Source organism: Gorilla gorilla, chromosome 1 (genome assembly GCF_029281585.2).
Source record: "Gorilla gorilla gorilla isolate KB3781 chromosome 1, NHGRI_mGorGor1-v2.1_pri, whole genome shotgun sequence".
Taxonomy (NCBI): domain Eukaryota; kingdom Metazoa; phylum Chordata; class Mammalia; order Primates; family Hominidae; genus Gorilla; species Gorilla gorilla.
The window spans coordinates 35261725-35284611 of NC_073224.2; the positions used below are offsets into that span (position 1 = coordinate 35261725).

The following is a 22887-nucleotide window of genomic DNA, read 5'->3' on the forward strand; positions in this document are numbered from 1 at the left end:
AATGTCTTTCTGATGACTTCCTTGAAATTGACATATATAAGGAATAAGGACTAATGAATAAATACTTGTGTTCTGTTCTTTTCTTTGGGCCTTTTTCTCTACCTCTCTTACTTCTCTTCCTGACTTGGTAGAGTGTAGTCCATTTGAAATACTGCTCAGTGGAGCCCCCAGTGGTTTAGTAGATCTGTGAAATTCGATATTATTTTCTTACAAAAACTCTCCTCTGGGGGTAGTAACCTTTGTCAGTCTCCTAGTTTGGCTTTGTTGTGCAAAGTGAACTATCGTGGATTAAAGATGGCCACAAGTTCTTTGCTACTCTATGCATTGAGAAGTGAAGACCCAACCCTTGGATCTGGGCTTGCATTACTGATTCATTTAATAAATAGAATTTGGCGGAAGTGATCCAGAACTTTGGAATTTAAGTGATTTAGAAGACTTACAACTTTCATCCATGCCTTTTGGAATCCTTGTTCTTGGAAACTAGCTGCCATGTTTTCTGGAAGCCCAAGCATCCCTATGGAGAGGTCCATGTGGAGAGGATCCAAGGTATCCAGTAGATAACCCTGGATGAGTTCCAAGTCAACTATAAGAAGCACTTGCCAGTCATTTGAGCAAGCTGTCTTGGAAGTACGTTCTCCAGCCCCAGTCAAGCCTTCCCAGAAGACATTTCTTATCTGCATGAGTTTATCAGAGATGAACTGTCCCTATTGAACCTGCCTAAAACAGATTAGTGAACAAAACAATTGTTATTGTTTTAAGTCCCTAAGTTGTGTAGTAGTTTATTATGCAGCAATAAGCAACATGCCAAAATAGTAAACAAAAGGAATATTGAATTCTTAAAGGAGTATGAAGATTAGAGCCACCAACAGGAACTGAAACAAAATGCAAGGATGGTGATTCCTACCAAATTCCCCATTTATTTTGCTGATTTATCCTATGCAGAACACAGATGAATTTTGAAGAATGACAGTGAATTTTTAATATCTCAATCAGATGTTGGCTCCAATTGCAGCTGTTGTTCCAACTGTAGTTTCATTGATGGAACAAATCAATAGGGCTCCTGGCACCTGGTCAGGAGCCACTGAGCTGGCAAATGCTTATTTCTCTATACCTGTTAATAAAGTCCAGAAATTAGCAAATTATAGCTCATGGGCCAAATTCAGACTACTGGATTTTTATAAATAAAGTTTTATTAGAACACAGTTACATTTATCTATTTACATATTAGGTATGGCTGCTCTTATGCTGCAACAGCAGATTTCAGTAATTATGGCAGAGACCATATGTTCTCCAAATTCTAAAATATTTATTTTCTAGCTTTTTACAGAAAATGTTTGCTAACCTCCAGGATATACCATCAGAAGCAATTTGCTTCCAGCCAACAGGGTTACTAATGTACCTCCACTGTCCTACTTCAGGGCTATTTCAACTTTACAGCCCTGTGTTGTAATCTAGTCCACGGGGACCATAATTGTCTATCCATTCCATCAGATACCATGCAGGCACATTATATTAATGATATTATATCATGATTACTGTACCTGGTAAATAGGATAAAGTAACTAGTTCTAGATATGATGTTAAGATACTTGCATACCACAGAGTGATAAATTCCACAAAATTCACTTTATATCCACTGAATGTTACTGAAATTTGTAGTGATCTACTTGTTTTGAGCATTCCAAGATATTCCTTTCATGAACATGATAACAGGTTGCTATATCTGACCTCTCCTACTATTAAGAAAGAGGGATAATGTCTAATGGGCCTTTGTGGATTTTGAAGAGAATATATATTTCATTGGGCATGCTACTACAATCCATTTACCAAGTAAGATGTAAGGTCATTAGTTTTGTGTGAGGTCCAAAACAAGAAAAGCCTCTACAATACAAGGCTGCCATGCAAACTGCTCTTACATCTAGATCCAGTAGATTCCATGGTGCTAAAAATGTCTCTATTAGGCAGGAATCTTGCATGAAGCCATTAACCTGATAGACGCATCATAGAGCAGACATTTAGAATTCTGGAGCAAAACTATAACAACTTCTTAAGAAAAATTCTTCTTTTAATTCAGATATTCTTCTTTTCTCTTCAAAATTCTTCTTTAGAATACCAGTTTGAAACTGGAAGCTTGATCATGGGCCATCAAGTTATAATGCAACCTGAACAGCCCATGATGAACTAAGTGTTGTTGATCCATCAAGCCTCTAAGTTGTACATGAATGATCAAATGGAAGCCTCTAAGTTGTTCATTCAATGATCAAATGGAAGTAGAATATATGAGATCAAGCACAAGTATATTAAATAAGCAAGTGACCCAGTTACCCATGGTGTCTATTTGTGCAACAATAGCTTCAGAATCTTACACCCATGGCCTCATGGGAAGCACTCAGTGACCAGTGGACTGAAAAATATTTGGCATTGTTTACAGAAATTTTTGTGTGATATTCTGGTATCATCCAAAACCGAATGACTACATCATTGTGGCCCTATACTGGTGGTGTGGGGAAGAAAAATTTTCCCAGTAATAAGAACTTCCAGCAGTGTACCTAATTGTTCATTTTGCCTCAAAGGAAAGACAGCCAGAGGTATAAATCTACATTGCTTCATGGGCAGTAGCTAACAGTTTAGATGGATAATAAGGAACTTAGAAGAAACATGACTGGAAAATTAGTGACAGGAAAATCTGGGGAAGAAGTAAATGGATAGACTTTCCTAAATGGGCCCATGTGAATGTTCATCAAAGCTCAACCTCAGCATGTAAGAATCTTAATAATGGACAAGAGAACACATTCTGCAGACCTCTATCAGGTTTTTCTTTCCAGTTTATTCTGTTCTTGACCAATGAGCTTGTGAACAAAATAGCCATGATGGTAGACATGGAGGGTATGCATGAATTCAGCAACACGAACTTCTACTCACAAGGCCTGAAAGGGCAGTATTTTGTTCTTGCTCCATAGAAACTTACTCTTTATAGGGATTTGTCTTCCCTACCTGTAATACCTTTGCCAAAATCAGTATCTGTGGACTTAAAGAATTCTTATATCTTATTTCCCTTCATGTTATTCCACAATGCTTTGCTTTTGACCAAGGAACTTACTTTGCAGCAAATGAAGAATAACAGACTCATGCTCATGGAATTCATTAGTCTTAACTTGTTATTCATCACTCTAAAGCAGTAGAAAGATGGAATTCTTCTTTTAACTATTTACTGTGCTAGATGGATGGAAACACTTTGCAGGGCTAGGATAATGTCCTGAAAGATGCAGTAAATTCTCTAAATGATCAATCAATGCATGTTGCTGTTTCTCTCTTATCCAGATTTCATAGATCCAGGAATCAAGGGGGAAAAATGGAAAGGGCTCCTCTTACTGTTACCCATGGTGACCCACAGCAAAATTTATTCTTTCTGTTCTCAACTTTAGACTCTGCTGGTCTAGAAGTTCTGGTCCACAAGGGAGAGATGCTTCTACTAGGAGATACAGCAATGATTCCATTAAGATGGAAGTTGATACTCCCTGCTGCCGACTTTGGGCTCCTTATGCTAAAGAATCAACAAGCAAAGTCAGATATTGGTGTATTGGCTGGGATGACTGGGGAAATTGGATTACTACTAGACTATAGGAGTAAGAAAAAGTGTGCCTGGAATTCAAGATCATATCTTATACTCTCAAGTCTTGTAATTACTTTTGTTGCTGTAACGAACAAAAGAAGTGGAAAATAACCCAATGCAGGCTCAATTGCAAAAGCTTGGATCCCTCAAAAATGAAAACTAACATCACCCCAACAGGCAAGAAACCATGACTAGGTGTTGTGCTTGCTGAGAACACAAGTACATGGAATGGGTAGTGAAAGAAGGAAGTTATAAATACGAGCTATGACCACAAGATCAGTTATAGAAATTAGGATGGTAAGAATTATGAATATTTATTTTTTGATATAAATATATTTGGTTGTATATTAACCAATTCTTTTTCTACCCCACCCACCATCTAATATAAAATGGGGTAATAATAGTCTTTGTATTCGTTCCCTAGGGCTGCTATAACAAAGTACCACAAATTGGGTGGCTTAAAACAACAGAAATTTATTTTACTGCAGTCTGTATGCGAAAAGTCCTAAATCAATGTGATAGGGGGGTCACTTCCTTTTTAGAAGCTCTGAGGGAGAATCAGTTCAATAAGTCTCTTGTAGCCTCTGATGGTTGCTGGTAATCTTTGAAGTTCCTTTGTCCAATCTCTGTCTCCATTGTTACGTGACATTCTTTGTGTCTGTGTTCAAATTCCCCTCCTCTTATAAGTACACCAGTCACTGAATTAGAGCCCATCTTAATCGAATATGACCTCTTCTTGATTATATCTGCAAAGACCGTATTTCCAAATAAGATCATATTTACAAGGTTCAGGGTTTAGCACTTCAACATGGCTTTTTGACAGACACAATTCAACCCATAATATCATTATATCTCAGTATATTTAAATGACATGACATCGAAGGGAAAGTGGATCTTAGCTAAAAAAAGACTGAATATCATCTCAAAATGGACAAAGTAACCTATGAGGCTATGTATCTTTTTTTTTTTTCTGTGGCTTCGTCTCACTCTATCACCCAGGCTGGTGCAGTGGTGCAATCTCGGCTCACTGCAACCTCTGCCTCTTGGGTTCAAGTGATTAGAGTAGCTGGGATTACAGGCATGCACCACTATGCCTAATTTTTGTATTTTTGGTAGAGACAGGTTTCACCATGTTGGCCAGGCTGGTCTCGAACTCCTGACCTCAAGTGATCCACCCACCTCAGCCTCCTAAAGTGCTGGGATTACCGGTGTGAGTCACTGCACCCAGTCGTCTTTTAAATGTGTTTTCATCTGTAGAACTGATAGTTGCATCATACTAGATAGAAGCATCATTTTGCTAATGTCTTCATTTGGAAGTTATATTTAGTTAAGAGAAGTGGACATGGATGCCAAGTTGGCAAGGGATGGACTTTGGTAGCTTTCTACAGTATCAACTTAGCTAAATCAGGAGCTATATTTTCCAGAATTTCCTCTCCTGATTCACACTGAGTTAAGGTTAGCCTTAGGGGAAATTTGCATGAGGTTGGAAAAGCAGAATTGAAGCAGCAACCATTTGAAGGGGGCACCAAACTCTATGATGGCAAGCACACATTTACCCTGATGTGGTGACTCACCTGGACTTAGCTCAGCAGCTGTAGTTGAAGCTCCCAAAGCTCTGTCTTCAGCTTTGCCAAGTCCTATGCTAGGTACATGTTCAGCTCCATGGCAGAGGGCACTAGATCCTTCTGGAAGTCACCCCCATTGAGGTTGGTAAAAGGCTGATGTGGGTTCCAGTTTTTCCTCCTAATTCCAATTCTTCTTTGTTCTCCTCTACTTCATGCCAGCTTTTGTTACTGGTGGCTGTGCTGACCCGGAGGGTTCAGCCCATTATCAGACAGATGCAACACACTCCCATTGACTTCTTCACCAGATCCCACACTTGCCTGAGGTCTAATCCCTGGAATAAACCCCTCATTCTATGTCACTGTTTCTGCTTCTTATTAAACACCGATACATGCACCTTGTATCAAACACTGACAAAGGTTGTCACGAAGGAAGAAATCAGGAACCATAGAAAGCACTGGTGTTCATATTCCACCACCTCAAAAAGGCAGGAAGTCTTCTACAGATAGGTGTGATTTGGGGCACTTCTGAATTATGACCCATCCTTCTGGGTGCCAGTGCTAAAATAGTCATTTTCTACCACCCTTCATCTGACCTCCATTCATATGCAACAACTGTCTCCAATCAGAGCTTGAAACCAAACAGCAACTATATTTCCTGATATTTCATGTTTGGGGAAAAAAGCATAAAATAAAATGTGTTGTGACCTATTTACAAGAGCCTGTCCCCAAATAATGTGAAGGCCATCATTGATTGGTCTCTAACTTGGCTCATTGGACTTCTTACCATCAGAATATCTAGTTGAGCAATTTATTAGCATTCTATCTTAGTCAGCTTCTGGAGTGTAATTCAGGTCCTAGTTCCTTACTCTGACATAGGTTTTTTTCTTTTCATTTTAGCCTCCCATTTTCTCCTGTTTCCCGTATTACAAAAGGCGATGTTTCACCTTTACTGCCAGCACGTGATTGTGTGGTTGTGTACATTTCTTCTTGAATATTGCCCCTTGTACATGTTTTTTGTCAGCTTCCTTGCCCTACGTCCCATGATGCCTTTCCTTATCCAGAAGACACTGGCACAAACTCTTTCAAGAAATGAAAACTCCCTATCCTGGTTCACATGCATTGATTGGAAAAGTATTAACTATTGAAATAAATGTAATATATATAGAACCTAAAGCTACTGTTTTGTTCAACCTAAGATAACAATGCTTGCTGTATTTCTTTAAATTAATTACAGGTTCACTCTGCTAAGTAATTAGATTCATTTAATATAAAACAACCGTTGCTGGATTCTGAGAATGGTTCATGCGTTGGTCAGGGACTTGGCTTTCTTGGGGAGACACAATTATCTCCTAGGGCAGCCTTATAGCTCCCAGACAGCTAGTGAGGCCCAGCAACATGTGGAGTCTGGTTTCTAGAGCTATGGCTTGGTTAATCTGTATTATTTTCATGAAGTGGTTAACATTCCTTATGAAGAAATGGAGGCTAAGTGACTCACAGCAGATTAGTAGAAAAGACCTGAGTCCATCTCAGAATCCTTGGTATTCTGGCTGGCAGGATTACTGTTTGCCCCAGGATAGGCTTTTCTCTCAAAATCATAAACTTCCAAAAACATAAATCATTTCCATGTGGATAAACATGAGAAACTGTATTGACTCTTGTTTTGTTAGAAAGAAAGAAGAGAGAGGGAAAGAGGGAAAGAAGCAAAGGGAAAGAGGCACAGTGGGAAAGTGGGAAAGGGAAGGGAAGGGAGAGGGAACGGAAGGGAGAGGGAAGGGAAGGGAGAGGGAAGGGAAGAGGGAGGGAAGGGAAGGGAGAGGGAAGGGAAGAGGGAGGGAAGGAAAGAGGGAGGGAAGGAAAAGGAAGGGAGGGGAACAAAGAAAAAGCAGAAGGAAAGAAGGAAGGGACAGAGGGAGGCAATATACCTTACATGCTATCAGAAATTTAACACTTAGACTTAAAATAACAAAAAGAAATGTCTGCTAAATTACCATCTATTTTAAATCACTAATTATATATCAACCTGACTCCTTAAATACTCTAACACCAAGGAAATTGTTAGCCTGAGGAGTAGAAAGCACAAAGCAGAGATTTACTTTTCACCTGATTAACACTTTCTATTAAAATAATCTAAAACAGCTGTTAATTCCTGTTAAATTCAGTCTCCACTTTTCTATAAAAGAAAAATTTAAATTATTTTTGGTAGAAAAGCTATTTTTTTAAATGTCAAAAATATTTCCTAACATTTTCAAGCCAACATACACAAAATTATTTATGTCACATGTTGTCACATAGAATCCAACATGCCAGATTCTTAACTCTTTTATTCACCCCAGGCAAATTTCAGTTTGCCATAATTCTTCCTTATGGCCAAGTCCCACTAGACTTTTAATTTAACGAAACACAGAAAATATTTGCATTGTGTTTTTCCCATACCCCCAGCCCTCCATCAACAGTGAATTGGGAACCCAGCTATGCATTAACCCAGTGTTATAAGGAAGCTGTACATATGTATGGAGCTGAGTTTCAGTTCGCTGGGAAAAAGAGTAGGCAATAGCAATTTGCTGCAACGCATTACATGGTTAATGTCACCAAAGATGTCAAGTGAGCAAGTGACAATGGGGTGGGGGGGGGGGGGGGGTGGGGGGAGGAACATCAAGATCCCTAAATGGAAGATTGTCCTAAGTATTTATCAAATAGCCACTAGGGAGATCACTGAATTCTCACCAATCAATCTGGCAGGGATTTGGTCACCAAGGCGCAAAGGCAGATGGGATCCCCTTAATGCAAGCCTTCCCCAATGCAAAAGGAATGATATTTGCAGGAGAGGATGACAGCATTGTGAGAATAGAAGGGACAGTGACTGGGCAGATCAATACTGGAGCTCTTCCACTTCCTTGCTAACTCTGTTTCACAGTGAGAAAACTGGATATGTTCCCTTCCTCATCTCTCTTTCCCTATATAAAAATCTGTTTTATTTCAACTTTGTTATATATGCAAGTTACCAGAGCTAAGAAAGGCTTGAACCTGAGTTAAGGTAAAAGAGAGGGGAAAAAAAGACACATCCCAAACCAGTTTCATTTATATAATGAAAATAAATTTTTACACAATCAACAGAAACACACCAAGATTTTTTTTTTTTGCGAAAAATATTTTTAAATAAATTTTTCTTTTTTTCTTACATTCTGATATACATATGTAACAAGGTTTATGGCACTGTAACCAGAATCAAATCAGAAAAAAAAAAAAAAAGGAAAAAGGTGGGAAGGAAAGTAATTGATATATTGTTGAATTCCTTTCTATCTCCAAGCTGGCAAATTTGCACTATCTGTCTATCATTCAGCTGCCAGCTCTAACTTGTTTGCACACTTAAAACATCATATTATTGCACAAGAAGCCAGTGAAGGCATATAATGGTCAGTTCCTCACTATTTCAAAAAAAATCTCTTAAACTCAGAGAAGGAAAAAAAAAAAAAAATCCAGAGCATGAAACACACAAAATCAAAGGTATCCTTTTTCTCTTTAAAGAATGCCTGAAGGATTCTTAGACCACTTAAGCTGCCCTGATCTTCTCTTTGCACCAGTGAGCATAACAGGGCTTGGTTTGGTTGGGTTTTTGTTTTCTGTGTGGACAGCCCAGGTTGATCCCAGGCCTTGGTGATTCAATGCCTTTTCTATTTACTTTTGGTTCTTTTTAATTGGTTTAAAGTGTGTAGTATCTTCGGTCTATGAACCTGCACAGACTATTTAGTCATAAACTCTACAAATAGCTTAAAAGGAAAAGGGGGAGAAACAAGTTGTATTATATTTTTATTGTTGGCTTAAAAAAATTACTTCTTTAACCTCCTTAATTTTTCAGTTTGTGGGAGGTGAATCTCAATGGCATCAAAAGTTATAGTCTTACACTTGTTAAAAATAAAGTGTTTAAACAAGTTTGTTTCCATTCACAAACTTACTCCCAACTAAAAAAAAAAAAAAGAAAGAAGAAAAAAACAGAATCCATCCTCCTTCCTCATTGTCTCCTAATGGAGAGCAGCAATCCTTTCCATCCAGACCATTGTCACACAACCGTCTCCACGCCCATCAGCTTTGGTGTAAGGATTCTTGGTGTCACACCGTTGTTTAGGTCTTCCTCGAACTCTAGCAACTGCCCCATGAAGTTAAGGTTTGGGGAGATAATTGGTCGTTTGCCTTTGACAAATTTATAAGCATCAGTCATGGTCATCCGAGTGTGCTTCATCAAGTAAGCGATGACGATGGTGGCGGAGCGGGACACCCCAGCCTGGCAGTGGATGAGAAGCCCCTTCCCACACTGGTGAGCTTCCTCTGAAAAAAGGGAGAAAGACAAGAGATGAAGGGAAGATGGAAGAGAGAGGCACAGAGAGAGAAACTTTCATCTCAACTTTGCAATGCCTTATTTTGTATAGAAATAATGAATTAAAACAGTTTTAAAGCCAAGTATAATCCACTAGTTCATTATGTATATTTATGTCACAACTTCCAGAACTGGCTAAAGTTGATATCAGCACGAACAAGAAGCTATACATCTACATTTAAAGAGAGGATTAAATGAAAGAATTGCTCATAGGAACAGTTTGCTTCACAGGTGACAGCAGTGGCCGGAAGCCAGACCTATAACACAGTTAACTTTCACGTTGAACAAGCTACTGATTAAGTCGACTCTAACAGTCACTGAACCTTCTCTCAAATGTCTTGTTCTCTTTTTTTCTGGAATTACACTACTGAAAGAAAAAAAAAGAATGAAGGAAAAGGAGAGAGGGAGGGGAAAAATTATACACACGTGAAAATATACACTCACACATATATATGTATATGTGTGTGTGTGTGTGTGTGTGTGTGTGTGTGTGTGTGTGTATATATATGCAGTTCCTCTTTGGATTAAGGATGTTAATTCCAATTTTCGGTTGTGTGACTTAACAAACCTAGTGCTAGTAACAACTCTCTCACTTGTAATAGAGAAAAAACACTTTCTTTATTCTATAGAATTGCTCTGTACAGGAACGAGCATTAAATGGATAAGAGTTTTAGTCTTACTAAACCCTGATTAAGGTTAAAGGAATAAAGCTTAACTAGGAAGATACTATGTTCAGCTTCTCCCCAGAAAATCCAGTTGTTGCAAAGTTAACTAAAGGCTAGTAGTATACAGGCCGAGGGTGTCACCTCTCAAGCGTTCAATCCCGTTTGCTTCCATGTATGACATTCCAATGTGGCAATAATGCAGAAGATGGAGGAATCCCAGCAATGGCTCAAAATCCAGAGCAATTGAAAGAGGGAGACTTGCTAAGTTTTCAGATATATTAAAAGCTCAGGACAATAGCGTGTGGGCACTACCTGAACAGATTCTTAATGACATTTCTAGACTCTAACACATCCCTAAGAAAGCTTCCTTGAAGGAACACCAATTAGATAAACAGGTAGGGAAGGAGAAGGGGTAGAGAGAGTAGTGATTTCACCTAAACTACATCTACTGGCTACCCACCAGTGGACCAAGGAAAAAAAAACCTGATGTAAATTTTCATCTTAAAAATTTACAGATGAAGTTTACTTCTCATAGTCAACAGTATTTCAAGAAAAGTAAGCATCTCTCTTTTTCAACTTTTTCCCTTCAGCACATGGTATTTAGCTCCAAGTCAAGACCAGAAAGCATGGTGGTGAGAGAATGAGCTTCTGAGTGCCTGGCTGGACCACCGGTTCCACTACACACACTTGATTCAGGAATAAATAAACTGGTATAAACACTAAACTTAGATGCTGCTTAGCTTATATTACACTCTCAGTGAAAGCTATTATGTTTATAAAACCTGCTGTGTTTTTCCTAAAGCAAGACTGTAAGATTTCAGTTTATCCAATAATATAACGATGAAAATAAAATTGTGGGTATGCAGGATGTGATATGGAGTTGTTCTTCGGGCTGAATGCTATTTGTTATTGGTTTTGTTTTCCTTAAAAAAAAAAAAAAAAAACAGGCAGGTAAGCCTGAATAATCTATAAGGAAAGTGAGAAAGAGCTTTGGTTGAAATCCTCTTAGAACAAGTATATCTTACCCTACTCATTAAATAGAAAACAATTTCCTAACTTCCTCCAACTGGAGTTAAGTCAGATGGAATCTCAGTCATAACATCACATCATGTATCAACCAGAAGTTCCTCATATGCTTGTTGAGAAATTTTTCTTCCTCAGCGCTCCAGGTTTGGCTCAGATTTTATTAATAAAGAATCTGCAGTATCTCTGCATCCTCAGTGTTGCCAGTTGGGAATTACTTAATAGGGCATCATAAACATTGCCTTAGTGTGTTGTGAAAAGGCCTCAGGCTTGGGAGTCAAAAACCCTGGATTCTGGCCCCTTCTTGGACACTAGAATTCCTATGACCTTGAAGAAGTCACTTTACTTCTCTAAGTTCAGTGGTCACCCTGAATTTCCTTTCAGACTCAATATTCCATGGTCCTGTGCTGACGGCATAATTAGCAAGTAAAACAGCTTGGCAAAATGACCAGAGATGTCAACACCACAGCAAATCCACCAGACCCCACTGGCTGTTAAACCTGAGGCTGTTTTTTTCTTTCTCTGACAAAGGAACACCCCACTCCACTTAACTGTATTCTTCCTGGAATAACAACCTGCTGTAATATTTAGGAAAAGTACTAGGCCACCCCTTTATGGTAATAAAAGTTGAAGTTACGTAAAAAAAAATAAATGTTGAGTTTTGCTATATTGCAGGTGCTCCCAAAATGATATTTTGAGTGTTTTTTTTTTTTTTTTTTTTTTTTTTGAGACAGAGTTTCACTGTTGTTGCCCAGGCTGGAGTGCAGTGGCGTGATCTCACCTCACTGCAACCTCCGCTTCCCAGGCTCAAGCGATTCTCCTGCCTCAGCCTCCTGAGTAGCTGGGATTACAGGCATGCACCACCACGCCTGGCTAATTTTGTATTTTTTTAGTAGAGATGGAGTTTCTCCCTGTTGGTCAGGCTGGTCTCAAACTCCTGACCTCAGGTGATCCACCCGCCTCGGCCTCCCAATGTGCTGGGATTACAGGCATGAGCCACCGCGCCTGGCGATATTTTGAGTCTTATAGCAGTTTGGGGCTATAGAAGTTGCAGAAATTAAGATTAGGATTAGGCTAATAGTTGCTTCCTTCTGGGGATTAAAGCGTGCTTTTGCTAAAACTTCCTCCTTGGGAACTACTCCGTGTACACAACCTGATCTTTCCTAGTTCAATGAGTTTGGGGCAGACTGTCAAAGGAAACCTAGTACCATCTCCCCTTATGCTGGATGAATAAGGCTTAGTAGGGTGACCGGAAGGCATAGGTATGTTTGGAAGGGGTGTCATATTCACTAGATATCGCTTCCAAGGTGCTCAATGGCGCTAGTAGATCAAGTAGCAGTAGCACCAGCTCTGACCTCCGATTCCTTACTTTCCATCCACTTTTCTGGTTACAGAGCACATAAATGCTAACCCCTACCACTATTTCACTGAGAACTTGAGGGATGAGGATTACTAGTTGAACAGATCCCAACAAATTCAATTACTGTCCTTTTATATCCATCCTGATGGCTTGGATACACTCGACTGGCTATGACTTAGGAGAATGCTTAGGCTGTTTCAGGTAGCAGAGCCCTCCAAAACTCCAGGGCAGCTTTTCTTTTCCAACACAGGAATAAACCTTGAACTTGATATCAAAGCAAGAGCCGGAGGGAAAAGGAAGGCAGAGGATGAAAATTCCCTATGGGAGATAGTTACCAATGAACTCAAAAGCCTCTTCAAAGTACTGCCGCAGGTTCTGCTTGTTGCTGTCAGTGGCTGGCAGCCGCTTGTAGTTGAACAGGCCTTTCTCATAGTGGTAGAGGGGAAGATGAGTGGTGACGTTGATGACGTAGCCGATGTTCAGCTGCTGCATGGTGTCCAGGTCCTGAGCATCCTGCTCATTGCCAAGGAACAGGAAGGGCAAGATGGGGGTGAGCTCAGCGTTCTCGATGTCAGGGGTGGTGGGGATGGGCTGAGGTAGCAAGCTCGAGGCCGCGGATGCGCCGCCCCCCACCTCCCGGCACTCTTGGAGCTGGAGGGAGTTGTCACAGAGGTTTTCATGGTTCTGCTTAAAACTACTAAGTCCACCTAGAACACAAACACAGAAGGTGAGAGTGACTAAGATTTCACAGCTGGCAGAGAATGCCACCTCCCCATTAGAATGAGTTTGCATTGTAGCTCATGCATATTTTAAATACATATATAAATATGTATTTAAGCAAAAAAAAAAAATAAAAATAAAAATAAAACAAAACAAAAACTAAAAGTCCATTTGGAGACCCAACACAAGCTTCGGGGAGTATCACTGCATGGAGCACTTTGGAAATGTGCTCTTTCTACAAATGAGGGCATGTTCCCCTAGCAAGAGTTCCACGCGGCATCAGGCAATCTCCTCAGCTGCAAATGTGACCTGCCTCAAAGAGCCATATGCTCAGTGGCCTACATAGAACCCTGCGCTTTGGGAGCCAAGAAAGGCACAGATGACCTCCTCGGCTGGAATCTCAGCACCACAGGAGCATGTCTTGCACCCTTCATAGCTCACCTCACCCAGAGGGACAAGTTTGCTCCCAATACAGCAGAGTGGTTACAAGCAGGAACATTGGAAGAGACAGGTTATCTTGATTATAATCTGGGTACCATCATTTCCTGACACTATTACTTAAGTTCATTTATCTCTGTGCTTCAGTTCCACCATCTGTAAACTGAGGGTGATGGTGTCTCCCTTTGAGTGCAATTGTGAGCCTGAGATAAATGAATAAGTGTAAAATACTTAGCACATCTCCTGGCACACAGTAGAACTCAGCAGGCATTCACTATTTTAATTTATATTATTTATAATGATTGCCCACAGGTGAAATCAGCAGAGAAGTACTTGGAAAAGACAAGCCAGGGTGGGGTGTGAAGGATTGCTCTTATAATCTTTTTTGATATTCTCCATGAAGGGCCCTGACATTTATCAACCCTGACTTTCAGTAGAACAGAATGTGAGAGCAGCGCGGTTGCTTACTCCTCGACTTTCCAAGGCTTGTGGGCACATAAACCCATCAAGAAACCTCTTTCGGATGTGTGAATGCATACTTTTGAGCTTACGGCTCTGCTCTGCCTCCCAAGAGTTATGGGTCTAGTATAAAAAGCTTATAAACTGTGCTTATTTCTCCATTTTTAAAATGCAAACCTTCCCCTGAACAAGTGCAATCTCACTTTTGGGAATGGATCTTAGGGAAATCATCTAACCAAAGATAGTTAGCTAGATATATGGAGACGTTCACTACAATGTTATCTGTTTTATATATATTTTAAAAAGGCCAAGTAAAACACAAAAATAAAAGAAAAAAGTTATTACATTCATTCCACGGAGTATTATGTAGCCTTTAAAAGAGTAGTTGCAAAAAGGATGTGAAAATAAATAAAACATTTTGGTTTAATATTAAATTTTTTAAAAGCTAAGTAAAAAACATTCACCAAAAGCTGAAGAACTACAAAAAACGAACAATTGTTTAAATTAGGGAATTTACGGATCATAGTTTACTGTTTAAATTTTCTGCTAATATTTTTACACACAATGGCATGCACAGATAAACCCAAAGGATTATTACAAAGCTCAAATTATAATAATATACATGTAAGTGCTATAAAATCTGGATCGACATTATTAGTGCCAACTGAGCTCTAACCCTAATCAAACAGAACTAGATACACTCTGGCTTTCCCTTTGAAAAGAGGGGGAAGTGGAAAAGTCCTATTAGCTGAAAGCCACCAGAACACAACATCTACCCTCAAAGACAGATGGCTTGTGGCTGTCTTGATAGTTCCAGGAGATAAGGCAGAAAACCCAAAGCATGAACAAGAGACGGTTATGTTGCAATAAGGACAGGAAGTCTATCTGTCCACTAGCCTCTGAGCCTGGCATATGTTCTTCTCCATTTCAAGTCTCATCTTTGACAAACCACAGCAGGAAACTCCAGACCATAACCTAGACCGAGTCTCATGACTTTTCACAACCAATGGACCCGGAGCTGGCTGTGTAAAAGAGAGAAATCATATTTTCCTTAAGGTATGGTTATGATCCAAAGAAAACTCAAAGGGCAATATTATGTTCACTTTACTCATTGAAAGTAAGAAGTCAAAACCTACCCCAGCTTTTTGAAAAGAAAAACAAGAGCTATATACAAATTTCAGTTGATTTCTAGAATTAACCTCTGCCCTTACATATGATAGTTTATTCTGCTAGGCAATTATGACAATAAAGTTTGAACCTGAAGAGATAATTCTGAAGTAGAAGAAAGACAATATGGAAAATAACTTCACCAGTGAAGACTTAAAAAATAAATAAGATAAAAACTACCCATTGTCATCATCACAGCCTCCACAAAAGGGATTCTGAAGAGTTAAAATCCGCTCAGCTTCGCCTCCACAAAAACCCAAATTCCACACAGATTCTGTGATGGGAACTTAATTCACTTTTTTCTTCAAAAAAGGCAGTTGTTACATTTTTCCATATAAAATGAGAGGGAAGAACAATAAAACAAATTCAAAAGAAGGCTCTAAAAGCAGGGAAAAACCTCTCTGTTCTTATTTAGGGTGCTCAAGCTGTAATTTGTCTTAAAAGCAGCTAGTTTAAAAAAAAAAAAAAACCCAACACATGCTAGAAAAACCCACACACAGAAAAAAGCAGTGTCCAGCTTTTTAAAATTCTGCCTCTACACCTCCTTTCTCAATGACATCAGCTGGAGGCTCCCCACCTGCCCAGTTGCCATAGCAGTTACACAAAGACATACAATGACATCAGTTGGCATGATATCAGCTCTTTGAGTGCAAACAATACAAGAAGAACTACTTTGTTTAAGGCCTTTGGTGCAACTGTGTTCTGGGGAGCCAATGATGTAATGCTAACAGGTGGCATGGGCCTTCCATTTGCCTAATGGGGGGAAAAAACCCGTGGCGGAGTGGGGGGAGGAGGGAATTTGAGACAGACACACAGAATGCTCCAAATCACAGAGCATGCTTATGTGCAAAAGTATGGGTGCATTGTATGTTTAAGCCATGTAGGAACTCTGTTCATATAATATTTGGAGGTGGGAGGGGTGGAGAGAAAAGGAGATATTACAATGTAAACATATAAGGTAAACAAGGAAATTCTCCTTGAGGGGTCTGAAGAAATAGTCTCCTGTTCAACTGCCACTCTGCTAATCAACTTGGGCATCAGTTTTCCATAAGGCTTATGCACAGCTCTGTACTGCAGTTAAAAACTCTCTCTGTGGACGGTGCTTAAAGTAAAAAAAACCAGCGGAAGCTCACAGTGGTGGCTTTTTCCAGAGAAGTCTGCAGGAAGGATTGTTTTCTTCTCTTGGGGAAGGGTTGAAATTGAAATCTGGAGGGGAGGGGAGGGGGAAGAGTAAAGCTAATCTGGTTTTTCTTTTCCAGTTACTTTCCTCCGACCCTACCCCATCAAGTATCACCAGAGGCCAAAGTGACTGATCACTTAATGAGGAACCTTGATGATGTTATGTTTATTACTATTTAAGAATATTAGAACATGATAATTAACAAACAAAGCAGGAGCAGTGTAGCACGGAGGTTAAGAGCAAAGGTCAGAGACAAACACACCTAGCTGCAGTTATGATTCTGCCTCCTAGCAGCTGTGAGACCCTGTGCAAGTCAGGTTCCCTCATTAAGCCTCAGTTTACCAATCGATTAAGTGGATGTAATATCATCTACCCATCAGGGTCATAGTTCAGGAAGCCTATGTAAAGGTTTTGATACACAACCAGGTATTCGATAAATAATGTCTTATTACCCCCAATATCATCACCTTTGTTCTAAATTCCAACTGATCTATGCACACGCATAGTCCATGAGAGCCCTAAGTGCAGTGCAGTGATTCAGAGCAGGAGTATTGAGGCTGGACTTCTTGGGTTTGAATCCCCAGCACAGCCAAACACTAGCTATGAGACCCTGGGCAGGTTTCTCACCTGTCTGTTCCTCAGTTTCCCTGTATGCAAAACAGGGATAATAATAGTACCTACCTCACTGTACTGTTGTAATGATTAAAGTGGTTAATAAAGTATCTTAAAACAATGTCCAGCACATTGTAAGTGCTTTTTCTTTTCATCACTTTGGGAAACTACCATTTTAAAGGTCTAAAAAAAAAAATCTGCTTAATATAAAGACTCTGTAAGCTAATGTTCCTGAGTTTTTACTTTTAAAATTTTATTTAACAAAAAAGAATTAGGAACCAAGGTATCCGAACAGTTTTAAAGTTTGCAAAACATACTTTTAACATAAAGAAAGCAACAGCTCCCTATTTTTCCTAAACAAATATATCTGATTTCACTTTGTTGGGCCTAGCTTTCCTAATAAAGACTGTCTTTGCATTTCTGGTTTTTCCACAGAATTGGATTTTGAAAATAAAACTGTTCTTCCCTCCTTCTTCCTTTCCTCTAATTTCTACCAAGGTGGCTAACTTCCTTATGTGCACAAAAGCCTGCAGTTATTAGTGCGAACATATTGTAGCCATGAGCAACAATGCTGGGGTAGGGTGAGGCAAGGCGGGGTAGGGGGGCAGCAAACATTTTCAAAGCTTATCTCAAAAGTAGGTTCTCTGCCAAAATGAGTATGGTCAGTACACTGATTCTAAATGGCAGCAACAAAGAATACCTAGCACCCCTAAAGAACTATATGTGGAAATACTGCCTGCCAGTTTCTTCTAACACACGGTCAGTTCAGTGACAGTCCTACTGAAGCAACGGATTCTAGTTTTAGTGGGAAACTTCTCTTTATAGATGCATTTCAGCTCCTGTTGCTGTTTTGGCGACTGCAGTCCTGGAAACAGAAGAGTCCTCTGTAATGTGATTCAGAAGCAATGTACTGGGTTGTGAGTTAAAGAAACCACATCCAAATGCAGAATCTATAAGCAAGAGATTTTTATACTCTAAAGGTGGACAGCACTTTTTGGTCTTATGCTAAGCTAGCAAGTGAGCTGTTTCCAGAAATTTAAGGAACACTCTCACTGAAGGTCAGCAAACAGAAGTAATGTCCAAAGACCAGGGGGAGGGGTGTAGGCTAAAATTGGACTCTTCTACAGTTTGCTATAAGCATATTGATCACCCCTCTCTGTTGCCTAGTTTTTCTTACTGAGTAACCAGTCTTTTAAAGTAAAACAGTACCTTGATGATAGTGGTTAAGATCATAGACTGGAGCCAGATTGCTTGAGTTAAAAATCCTGATTCCTATCACTTACCTTGTAACCTTGAGCAAGTTATTGATGTCTCTGCATCTCAGTTTACATATCTGTGACTTGTAATATAATAATTTCTATCTCACAGAGCTCTCAATATGGATAAAATGCTACATGAGAGTTAGGTGTTTTATTATAAGTGGGAGAGACATTGCTGTAAGTTGCATACTATTTTGTTTATACCAGGAACAGATAGATGCTATGATATACTCCATGGAAACAGAACATCAGAGCCACTCAAGATTCTATAAGCACAAGAATCTGTGGAAGAACAAAGCCTGGATGAACTGGAGCTGATGTCAGGCTGCCAAGGCTGAAATCTTCTTCAAAGACAGGGTCAGAGTCACTTCATAAGTTTCAGGGCAGAATATCACCTATCTTAACAGGAGAAACATGTGGGGCGGTGGTGGGTACCAGCTCGATCCACAAAGATTATTTCTACTTCTTGTTTTCTATGAAATGTTCTTTATACTCCATAGATGTGATTGGGTATTTTACAGTAGGAATTGGGTATTTTACAGTAGGGTATTTTCAAGTTCAAGATGAAAATCATTCCTACTGTAAAATACCCAAGGAAGTGTTACTTAAATTGTCTTAAGATCTTGCCCCCAGGGAACTTGTATTTCTTTCCCAAGAAGAGTAAAGGGAGGCCCTATCAAACAGAGGCAGAGAGAGTTGAATGGGAGTGTTGTCTCACTAGGTATAAGGTATGAAACAAGAGATAAAGAAGTATTTATCTTACTCAGGGGAAGAAAGAGATTTAGGAGGCTGACTATGAGTCAGAGAGAAGTCTTCTTATGATCACGTCATTTGACTGCTTCCCTCAAACCAGTGTGGTCTGGCTTACATGTGAGATGCCTTATGTTTGAAAAGACATAAACAAGGAAGTATCACAAGCTTAAAATACACACATATACATAAAACTTCAGATATACTCATATAACATAATGGGATTTTGAATCCCATTGAGTACCCATCCACATTATTTGGCTTGCTATATTATTAAGTCTTTTAGGAATATATATCTAAAAATAAGTTAGTCCCTCCATTCATGGGTTTTTCCTGTGTGAAGGAGACACAGTTATCTACAGATATATCTTAAAAGCCAACTCTAGAAAAGACAGTGGATGATATATAAAGCAGCAAAAAAAAAAAAAAAAAAGAGCTTTGCCTCGGATTTAGAATAGTGGGTCTGCCACATGCCAAGTGTGTGACTTTTTGAAAGTTATTGAAGTCTTCTGGGCTATCTTTCCATAACTATAAAATAGGATACTACTACTTAGGTCTGTCGTAATGATTCAATGATTTTGTGTGTACAATAGCCATCCTGGTATTTTAAGAAGGCATTCAAACCCTGCAGCTATTTGAATGATTGTCAAATGGAGCAGCAAAGCTAACTAGCACTGGAGGTAGTCAGATGCAGGAAGATGACCAGCGACTACAGGGGTCAATGTCAGTGTTGCAAGAGATGAACTTTTGATGCTGGTACAGTTGCTTCAGAGCAGTAGGAAAAGGAGACCATCCTGCAGAGGCAACCCCATGCAAGGGCATCACCAGAGAGGGAGGACAAAGCAGGAGCCATGAGGACAGCCCACTGTAGCTCTGCTCTGCTAAAAGTGTACTCAGTGCTGTTAGCCTAGTCTACACTCCATCACTGCCGGAGGAAGTGGCATGCAGAGTGGGGGTTGGGGCTGGTGGTTAGTGTGGTCTCCCTTGAAAACCTCATTATATTTAGTTCTTTATGTCTACGATTTTCAGAAGCCTTGAAAAAAAAGACACTTTTTAGGCATATCAAATAGCCAAAAATACATTTCTGGTATATTTTCTAAAAATATATGCATACTTCTAGAAATTTTTGAAATGGACGTACAGAAAAGTTATCACACACACAACTTTTTCATACCTCAATTTCCTCAATAAGTTGAGGTGTTTACAGTTTTTCTCAGAGTCATTCTATAAAAACTTAGTTTCAACAACTTATTATATGTATACATGCAGCCTCATTCTACAACTGTAACTGCATTATTAATACATATTCTTTTAAAATGTATTTTCCTTTCTGTGTATATCCAGATTAAGAGCTTTAATAGAATTTAGGTCCTTGGAGAGCAGGACTAGTCTTATTTAAATCCCTTTGTACACAGGAATTAGCCCCAAGTCACATGAAGACAGGTGACTGCTGATATGTTAGATACCAATAGGAGCTATAGGGAAAGAGGTATTGAGATAGGTGGTCAATTTCTTTTTGGAAATAATTTACAAAAACTTAATAAAATAAAAAGATCTTCCTGGTGTTTTCCTAGTGATAAATGATAGGCTGAAATCACTTCCAGAATAGCCCTCCCAAAACTATCTTCCAATAATAAAAGTTGTTCATTTTTACTTAGTTCATCTAACCAAGTAGTATTTAGTAATGTTTTAAGAGAAAAAAAAAATTCTGAAAAGTTGATACCAGAATTTGCCTGAATTTTGAGTTAACAATAGTCTTTTCTTTGGATTGTCTGGACAAAACAACATAATATAGAATACTGATGCTTACATGAAATAGACATTGCTTGAGTTGTCATCCTATAGTAACTTTGGTATCATAGTGATACAGGAGTTAAGAAGAAATTACTTAGGCAGATAGTGAGGGTACAGAAGTCCTCCGTAACATTTTCCTTTTAATGAAAAGCAGCCCCAAATCATTTTCTAACAGAGAGCAGCCTGTAAAGTTGAGCTGCAGACGCAGACAAGCAAACTGAGAGCTCGCACGTGTGGATACCAGCAGGAAAGAACTACCTGCGACTAGACATGTTCAAAATGGCAGCTCCATCTTCCCTTCTCTGCCGGCCACGTGTACAGTAAGGAGCAGACAAGATGGCGCCAGGCAAGGGGCGAGTTCATTTGCATAATAAGATTAGGGTGGGGTGACTAGCCTCCCCTGAGTGCTGTGTAAACCTCACACCTGATCAAACCAATCTGTGAGCTCTATGTAAATCAGATACTGCCTCCTCAAGCCAGACTATAAAATCTGGCACATCCACCACCAGTCGGCCTTTTTCCTCTGGGAAGTCACCTCTCTCTCGCTTAAGAGCGAGCTGTTTTCCTTTCCCTTTCTTTTGCCTATTAAACCTCTGCTTCTAAACTCCTCATGTGTGTCTATGTCCTCAATTTTCTTGGTGTGAGACAACGAACCCTGGTTATTTAACCCAGACAAGGTAGCCACTTCAATAGTTACTATTGTTTCTCTCAGATGATGTGCCATTCCCTCCCACCCCAACGTTAAAAAAAACCCAGCATTCCAGAAATAAGCTAATACTTGACAATGACACTTACCAAGAACTAAAACAGTCACTTTCGCTACTTCCTAATCTTTGTATAATTAGCAGTGTGCTTTCTTCTCCATTTTTTGTTCCATATACTTCTACATTTTCCAGTCATTAACTTGTTTATTGGAGGGGGTCTCTTGTCATTTTTCTTATATTTTCGAATATACTGTTTCCTTCCTTGTTTGATAAAACCTTTGCCATGCCCTCAATAGGAAGAATTTTAAAAAATTATTGCCCACATATTTACCTCAAAAAAGTAAACTGAGTCAGAAACATCCAATGATTTAGGAATTGTGATTTATGAAAATTGAAAATAAAGTTTAATTGGAGGCCTTCCAAGAAATGCTGACCCTGGAAAGTTTTTGTCAGAGCTTTAAAGATTCCCCTCTGCTCCCACCACCCTCCCCTCCTGGCTCAGAAGTTGCCTCAGGGCAGAATTGGTATAGAAAAGAGCTGGGGATTGGATTTCCGCCGGCTGGAGTAGCTCAGTCCACACAGAAAAGTCAGCCTCTGGTTCCTACCCCCTGAAGGGAGGTGCAGTTCTCTTGCCCCCCTCCTACCATTTCAACTTTAAGGCTTTAATGAATAACCAATGTTTGAGCTATCACAAGTTTAATTTGTGTGTATTTGAATAACACAGGCAGATTGTTTTGAGAGGATACCTCAGAAGTATGTAAATACAGCCTGTTTCTTTAAATCTGTTACCTCATTTATTTACATTAGAACAGAAAGCACTGCCAGAAGCAACAGCTGATGACAGTCATGTAATTTTCCACAAAGACAACAATTAAACAGCTTTGTGTTATTTTAATGAGCAGATGACTTTTATGTGAGCAGGATTTGAACTGTTAAGATCTCAAGAGTTCCCAGAGCCAGGAAGCCCCTCAGGTTTTGCAGAAGTCAGTGAGACTCTATGACTCTGGTTTCTTCCCCACCAGGGCCTTGGGTTTAGTCTCTATCTCTATCCCCTTTGCCCCCTTCTCCACTCTTCTCTCCCTCACCTCTCCTCCCCCACTCTTGCTCCTCTACCCTGATCCCTCCTCCCTCCCCTCCCCTCCCCTCTCCTCTCCCTCTTCTCTCCCTGTCCCCGCCATCTCCCCTCTTCTACCCTTCTCTCCCTCT

At 39.6% G+C, this 22887-nt stretch overlaps 1 protein-coding gene across 2 annotated transcripts in view; it reads right to left on the reverse strand.

Annotated features, from left to right (window-relative positions):
- Nucleotides 1–8246: 8246 nt before the first annotated feature.
- DUSP10 (dual specificity phosphatase 10) overlaps nucleotides 8247–22887 on the reverse strand; it is a 41610-nt gene continuing 26969 nt past the window's right edge. For both annotated transcript variants that reach the window (XM_031004318.3, XM_063708292.1), the window contains exons 3-4: nucleotides 12934–13305; nucleotides 8247–9501 (exon numbers count right to left, since the gene is read on the reverse strand). In XM_031004318.3, the coding sequence (XP_030860178.2) occupies nucleotides 9236–9501; nucleotides 12934–13305 (638 nt within the window). In that variant the 3' untranslated portion in view covers nucleotides 8247–9235. The remainder of the gene's footprint in view (nucleotides 9502–12933; nucleotides 13306–22887) is intronic.